The sequence below is a fragment of the Thamnophis elegans genome, chromosome 6 (assembly GCF_009769535.1).
Source record: "Thamnophis elegans isolate rThaEle1 chromosome 6, rThaEle1.pri, whole genome shotgun sequence".
In the NCBI taxonomy this organism is placed as follows: Eukaryota; Metazoa; Chordata; class Lepidosauria; order Squamata; family Colubridae; genus Thamnophis; species Thamnophis elegans.
Genome location: NC_045546.1, coordinates 23,810,043 through 23,818,227, shown reverse-complemented (window position 1 = coordinate 23,818,227; position 8,185 = coordinate 23,810,043). Strand labels below are relative to the sequence as shown.

The following is an 8,185-nucleotide window of genomic DNA, read 5'->3' as shown; positions in this document are numbered from 1 at the left end:
AACTAAATTTAACTTAGTTCTTTTTTATTAACCTTTAAATATAACCCCCAAAAATTCAAATCTTCCTTTCATAGGTACCATTCAATATTCATATTTAATTATTACTTATCATTATATATATATATATATATATATGTATGTATGTATGTATGTATGTATGTATGTATATATATATATATATATGGTCCAAAACCATTCAAAGCTTAATTCCGCCACTTATTTCTTCTGTTCTCAAATTTAAATTAACCTTAAGTTTTTTATAGGCAGTCTCTTTTAAAACGATAAAAATTCCTCACCAGCTGGAAACACTTTCTCTTTCTATATCCTTCCATTTTGGAGCCGCCCCAACTTCATCAGCCTGGTGGCTGGACTTTTTGTCGCCAGCTTGAAGAACTTCTCTTGGATCGATCAGGGCTTTTGCGATGTCCCTGAGATCAGCAAGATGTATTCTTTCTGTTCACCATCTCTGCGGGACGGTTTAGGTCCAATTGGACCACCCAGCGGCAAAAGAATCGGCTGCATCGAGACTGCATGTCCGTATCATCGCAACGTTGGCTCCTCCTCAATAGTTGTCTTGATTTCAAATGCTATCTCCAACAGATTTCAAATGCTATCTCCAACAGATTTATCTGGACAAAGTAAGTGGTCCTCCTGCAGCAACTCAGAGAAGATTGGAAGACGGGGAGAGAATGGGTGGCAGAGACTAGCCCTTCTTACCATTTACTTTTGCCTCAATTAAAGAAAAAAGTATACACCTCCCCTGGGAAAATAGCACAGTTGGAAAGAGCGACTTCCTCTATTGAGCTTAATGCAATGTCATGTCCTTTGGAACACAATGTCAAAATCCCAAAATAGCGGCGGTCAATGGTAAACGCACTGTAAAATATAGAACACCACTGAGGCAATGCAGCAAATGTAAAATGTGTTATAGGAAAGAAGAAAGGAAATACGTACACATCACCCTTGTTGGCAACTGCTGCATAGCATATTTCAAAAGTATTTTCAGTTGTATTTGCAATCTGCCACTGGTAATCTGCATTATAGTCAACTAGAAAGCAAATACGTAGCATTTCTGATCAGTGAGGAATTATTGGAACGAAAGGAGTACTGGGAAGGGACTGCAGACTAAATATTTCTCCTTAGGCCAGTTTATGATATGTATATTGATTTATACATAGGGCTCTCGTGCTAATCATGTTTTCAAAAAGACAGCAAGCACGTCAGTTTTCAACCCAATTAGATTTAATTAAAAAAAATAAAAGTTGCGGTGTTGCAATCGTTTTAGGGTTTTCTTTATTCACCAGCATTAGATGATTGATTTTTATAAAGTAATTGCAGACTTTTGGTAGATGTTGTGAAGCTATAGAAAGAAATGCAGAAGGACACCATAGTGTAATGCTGGAGCATGTTATTTATTACCATGAATATATTACACACACCTTTACACAGTACCTGAAATAATACAAACGTTTTCTAATTCAAACAGCCATGAATTATCAGACCACAAAACCCCTATGACAATGGTGGGGTGGTGGATGGGCAGGAGAACCTTTACATGAAGGTCTACCGTATGTCCATGGGACATAAATGCAATTAGCGCAGACCCTAAAATACCTGATTTGGGTTCTTTAATCCAAAATATATCTTTGGGTTCATTTCTGGCTGATTTATTGATGATAAATATGACTTTGTAGCTATCTCTCCAAAGTTCTTTCTAAGGTCATCGTTTCACTCTACTTTTGTACCTGTTTATTTTCTTCATGAATTACTTTGAAGAACCTTTAGGCAACCTATGGAAGATTTTTTTTTCCTGGGATTATTTGGTGGCCAGAATGAATTTTGATGATTTCCAGGAAAGACAAATAGTGGATACAGGGAAACACAACTCATAATTTTTTGTAACTGCCACATCTTGTTTGAAGCTCAGAGATATGTACTGCAGTACTGCATTGCCACACTTGTCCCTAAAAGAAGGATTGCAGTGGAAATGAGATTGCGTTCTTGGTTTTGAGGTAAGATAAAAGAGGTTGGTGAAAAGAATGGCAAGTGCGCTGTGCTTCCAGCATTGCGTTGTTCCCTAAACCATCTGCCAGCAAGTCATGTCAAAGGCCATCTGTTAACTTTTCAGGGCAACTGTTTTACTCTAGTGCCGTCAGTGGTGGGTTCCTACTGGTTCGGACCGGTTCGAATGAACCGTTAGTGGCTTGGGGACCTGAGTCACTGGAACTAGCAGCAACTCAAGCCTGCTATGCTATGCCCCCAAACCACTTCTCTGAGCGGTGTCATAAGCGCTGCCATCTTGTTTTTTGGTTCTGCGCATGCACAGAACCATTTTTATTGTACTGTGCATGCGTGTGCAGCAAAGCACACACAAGTGCGCACAAGCATCAAGCATGCCCACGCATGCACAATGTGCGCGAGCAAAACAGCAGTAGTGGCTGCCGGAACCCACCCCTGAGTTCCGTGATGGCGAACCTATGGCACGCAGGCACCTGAGCCGTCGCCCCAGCTCAGCTCCACTGCGCATGCACACACCTCTCTCTAGACAGCTGGTTTTCAGGTCTCTGCCATGCTTGCGCAGCGGGCGGGGCGCATTCAGGAGATGCATGGTCTGCTTTTGGTCCCAGGAGGCTGCAGGGGGGCCTACTAGGCCCAAAATAGCACATGACAACAAAAAGGTTAGTCTGCTCTATTGTCTTAAATGTAGTAGGAGGGTATGCACACACATCTTGTTCCTCACCTATTTCAACTTGGATCTTCAAATAGTACAGTATATTTACCAAACCTACACGTTTCTAATTGTGAAACCATCTCCAATGTTTTTTACAAGCTTATGTTAAAACATTCTTAATCTAGGGCAAGGCTTCTAGTTTAAAAATAAATTATTTGAGGGGGGGAGATTTACCTAACATATCAGTACAATATAGTATAATATCCTGCAGCTATTCTTTGGAAGAATTCTGTCAAGACTGTTTTCTTACTTCCCAATCTTTCCAGGAGCACCACTTATTCATTGGGCAAAGTTCTCTCATTTTTATTTCCAATACTGCAATTACTAGAATATAAGATTCAAAAGAATCGTTTGATCTTTGAAGCCTCCTTTGCCCTGTACATTTGGGGGGAATTTTGTCCCAACACTGAGTTTGAAATGATAGAAGCAGGAGTCAAAGTTAGGAATCACTTTTCCAAGCTAATTCTTGTACTTCCTTTCATACAAGATGATTGGTTTAAACCTAATTAGGAAAAGGGGTACATACCTGGCATTGAGATTTAAATGCCCACACAAGAACTATGAAGAACATAATTCACCCTGCTCTGTGCTATAAATGTTGTGAGATGGAAGCTGCACAAACCAACTTTCTTTTAACTTTGTGCAGAACTCTTGTTACATATAACTAGTATTGTTGGGCTGTTGGATTATCCCCATTGCGTATCTTCATTAGTTTTATAAGTTGCAAGGAAGCTGGTCCCATAGAAAGTCATCAAGAATGTTACATTGGGTGAGCCAAAGCAATATGGCAGTTCCATTGGGATGGTTGCCTTCCGTTTCCATCCTTTGTGCCATCTGAAAAATGAGTTTAACATGTTTCACAAGTGGTTTGAGAAGGTGGCACAGTGGCAGTTGTGAATTGGGCCTTCTCTGTTTTGGTATTGCTTAGCAATGTAACATCATGCAAATGATAGTTTTCTGCCTGAGATTAACAGCAATTATGATGCAGTAGGAAAAAGTTGCCCGTGCTGTTAAGGATGCAGAAAATAATCAGTAGAGCATACATGGGTGATGACTATCTTCTGGTCTGCCATTTGCATAGAAATAATGGTCAGGGTTGAGCTTCTGTAGGTTGACTCTGACCACCATCAGCTGAAATTCCCATCCTAGCTGGAAGCATTATTGTGTTTGGGGGGCGGGGGCGGGGGGTGGGATGAAACAACTTTAATAGAGATGCCAATGGACAAATCACTCATCTGTCAATTATTTAGCTCCTTAGCCTGTAAACAAAGAGTGATACATAACTTATAGGGCAATAGAAGAACAAATAGATCATCATCATGATAACATGGATTAGATGAGCCAACACTGTTCACAATGATAACATAACAAGTGCACAAGCGTACTGTGGCATTCTCTGTCTTCAGGCATTAAAGTATAAAAAGTGGATAAAATTGCATTAGTAAGTAATTGTCTCTACTTTCCTATTCTCAGTTCATTTTGCCCGTATGCAAACTCTAATTCTGCAGTTTGTGTTACTTACAAACATGACATGAGCTACTCTAAGAAGATGTTCTTAATATCATAGTAACATGCAAGGCAGCTACAAAAAAATAAAGTCCTAAGGGGGATAAAAATCAATCTTGTTACTTTGTACACAATGGAATTAGGCCCCAAATCTGTAGTCGTGGTCAGACAATGCTGGCTAGCTCTTGAGTTGAAGTTTAGGCTTTACCAGCAATTCCCAAACATTAAGCAGACTTTCTGGACTAAGTGTTTGTGCAAATTTCAGCAAAGTATTTGTCACGGCATGTTTTTCACTATACTTATTCCTGCTTTCTCACGTTGTGTGGCCCTTTGAACAGTTCTTAAATTGATGGACTAATCCAGGGCTGCACAAAATACACACTAAGCCACAGTCACTAGTTGAGAATCAAATAACAAGACCTACATTTGCTGAAGTCAGCCTTGCTTGCCCAACGCAGCATTAGTAAGATTTCTGGGCTACAAATCCCTTAATTCCCCCAAAGTAGGTTAAGAGCCATGTGAGCTTGCCGTCCAATATATCTGGAGACATTTAGGGAAGGCTGACTTAGACAATTTATGCTTCACAAGCATTCAAGTGCTAGGATCAATGCTTTCACAGTCTAGTCTAACATATTTGACAACATGCTAGAACTCACCACCTAACACATCAAAGACAATAAGAGGTATTGGCTGCATACTTTTCATACTTTCATTGAGATCAAGAACCATCTCAAAATATATTACTATCTGGTCTCCTACATTTTAGGAAGCCAAGTCTATATTTGAGCAACCGGAATACCCCATTCAATGCTACTACTAAATACATATTTGGGTACCAGTGTCCAGGTGGCAATTAAGAAAAGCAGAAATACTGAACCCAGTGAGTTGGCCATAAACTGAGACAAAATTCTGTGAGCATGGAGTAAGTGGAAGTGCACAATGTTAATGGTCAGGTTTAGGCCGCTGCTTTTAGAGCCGTACCTAGTATCCCTGACAAAGTTGTTCAATATGCCAATACTGGACACAACCACAACATAATTGACTAGCCAATGATCAAAGGCAGCTTGCAAATTGATTCACTGGCATTAAATAATGTGCTACAAGCAGCTGCCGGGGATGACTATGCCTTTGGCCATCTCTGTGAATGAGAAGCAGTTTTTGTCAGTAGAGTTGGGGTTTTTTATATGCAAAAGAGAGCAAAATACAGTCAAAGAACATCCATACTACTTCATGTCTTCATGACTTATTAGTATGTTGACTGTAAGTTAGGATTTTAGCCAAAGTTTGATGGCCACTGTACAAAGGAAGATTTTATGTTGTTCATGGGGAGGGGGGGTGGTGGTATTTATGTTCATGTTTTTATATATATTAACTTGCTAACAATTTAGAAACCTTAAAAAGTCAGTCACTCTTTTGAGCTAAATAAAGAAAGTAACTGACTGACTACAATTGCAAGATCTAATACTGAGCCTGGAAGATGAGTGACCATGGTTGGCATTGCGTAGAAAACCAATTATCATTTTTGAAGTCAGTAACTACTTAAGAATTCAAAAGTCGCTGGTGGTCTGCTTTAGAAAATGTACCACTCGGTGGTCACTTAGAAGATGCTTCTCCTTTTTTCTAACTTTTTTCTAGTCTGGGTAGAAATGTTCCTGGGAAGCTTTGACCCCAACCAACCCTCCCCCCCCCAAAAGCAATTCCTTTCAGAATAATTTTTAGGCACATTTTAGAAAATTGCTGTCTTGAAAATATCAGCACTTTTTGCACAATTTTAGTTCATGAAAAAAATTGCAATTCAGAACACCTTTAGTTATACATGCAGAGCTGTATATGTAGGCTTTCTGGGTGTTGAGTACATTTTGTGCCTGGATTTCAGTACAATCCGTACCTCACCAAAGCTGTAGATGTAAGCAGAGCTATTGGCAACTAACCTGAAATATTATTGTGGAAAAAAGAAATCATTCAGAGTGAATGATAAGTAACAGTTTTCCAGTTGCTTTTGCCTCTAATCCCAAAAGATGTTTCCATGCATCAGACTACATTGCTATTTTTTGATCTCATATGCTAGCTTTGAGTTGCTGATGCTAAAATGACAAAAGTACATTGCCTAAACATAAGGAACTAGAGAACATGTGGGAAAAGCAACAAATCTTTCACTGCCGTTCATAACAACTCGCTTGGACTGCAATTTTCCATATTCTGGGCCAAGTCCATTTAAGTAGCTGCATTGGTCTGTCATCTTGGTACTGTACTGACTTTAGCTGGAGTTGGGGGTCCTGATGAAGAGCGATAAATGCGCGTTGGAGAAGTGGGAGATAGTTTAACAGGACTCATGGATTCTGTGGTCTGCAGTTTCCACATCAACTCTTCATTTGTCCTGCTCAGCCTCTTTTTTTCCTTGCTTTCCTTCTCCACATGTTCTTGGAGGTTAGCATTTTCTTCAGATAACTGTCTGGAGAAGGTGACAAGACAACATCAAACTTGACTTTCGTAATTATCAGATGCTCACCTTGCATATTCATTCTGATCAGCCCATCCACTTTCTAACCCTGCCTTCCTGCCACTGCTTTCATCCAAGAAAAGTAAGCCCAGACCATTTCAAATTGACAACAGCTCATAATACAGTGCTTTCGTGATCTGATATAAATTAGATCAATCCCTCACACTACACTTCACATTTGGTTGACTGGATTCTTGATTACTGTCACACTGAGTGACTTCCAGGTATGTGCCACAACAGGTCAGGAAGAACACTGTGATCATCCACCGGCATTTCAATAAATACAATATTTTTCCTAAAGAGCTTCCTCCCGCCCCTCCACTGATTAAAAAAAATCATCATAATCACTTTCAAGGGTAGAGAAGTCCAGCAACAGGCCTACATATACATTAGACCTGAACAATTTTATGCTACCATGTTTCCCTGAAAATAAGACAGGATCTTACTTTCTTTTGACCCCGAAATAAGCACTTGGCCTTATTTTTGGGGAGGTCTTATTATTTTTGAGGTGCAGGAGTGGGTGAGCATGGTCACTTCATGGCTGCTACTGTGTTGCAATATTTTGGGGGGAGGGCTTATTTTTGGAAGAGGGCACATGCACTCAAAAGCCCAATTGGGCTTATTACCTAGGGAGGTATTATTTTCAGGGAAACAGGGTATGCATTTAGAAACAACTGTGGAGACATAAGAGGCACACTATAATCAGCAGGAAAGCATGTGGCTTTGAATGTAAAAAAAAATATCTGGGTAAGGCCCCTAATTATAAAGACCTTAGGTAGTAGATTAATCTGAGATGACCAGTGCCAACTGAACGTACATCACTATGGCAGATGACTAAGTGATTTGACTCAGCAGAACATAGCATCATAATTTCGTAATGCTTAACAGCCAAGAAAAGTTAACGCCACTAATAATATATACATCAACTTACAGTTGTTGACTTATGGTGGCTATTGCCAGATCTATAAAGAAAATTGTACAGAATAGACAGAAAATTGGGAAACAGTTTTTCAAGCAGCTGTGTGGCTGACATTTACAAATATGCAGCTACGTTAAACAAGTGGAGAGAATAGCTTAGATGTACTCCAGTATACAGGTTTTGAAACACTTCCTTCAAATAGCACAGCTATAGTTGTCTAGCTGATAAATAAGGAAGTTTGTGACCCAATAAATGTATGCATGATTCTTGAAACTGTTTGTTTCTTACAACAAACGGCTCACCTGCATTTTGTTTCATAACTAGGATTAGTCATTTATTTTAAAAAAACCTCTTGCTTATTTTGCAACTTTTTTTTGCTTCAAAGGAAAGAGTTGATGAAATTTTCTGCCAAAGACTCAAGGAAGGAACAACGTGGTTAGACAAGCACCCATAACATTGGTGCAACAATGGACAAAGCTGTTTTGCCATCATGTGGCTACATAAAGATAAGCAAAGGTCAACAACCCCA

General features: G+C 39.5%; 1 protein-coding gene across 1 annotated transcript in view; it reads right to left on the bottom strand.

Annotated features, from left to right (window-relative positions):
- Positions 1–2,510: 2,510 nt before the first annotated feature.
- MTUS2 (microtubule associated scaffold protein 2) overlaps positions 2,511–8,185 on the bottom strand; it is a 222,546-nt gene continuing 216,871 nt past the window's right edge. Inside the window, exon 14 of the mRNA XM_032220483.1 lies at positions 2,511–6,689. Within this exon, the coding sequence (XP_032076374.1) occupies positions 6,473–6,689 (217 nt within the window). The 3' untranslated portion in view covers positions 2,511–6,472. The remainder of the gene's footprint in view (positions 6,690–8,185) is intronic.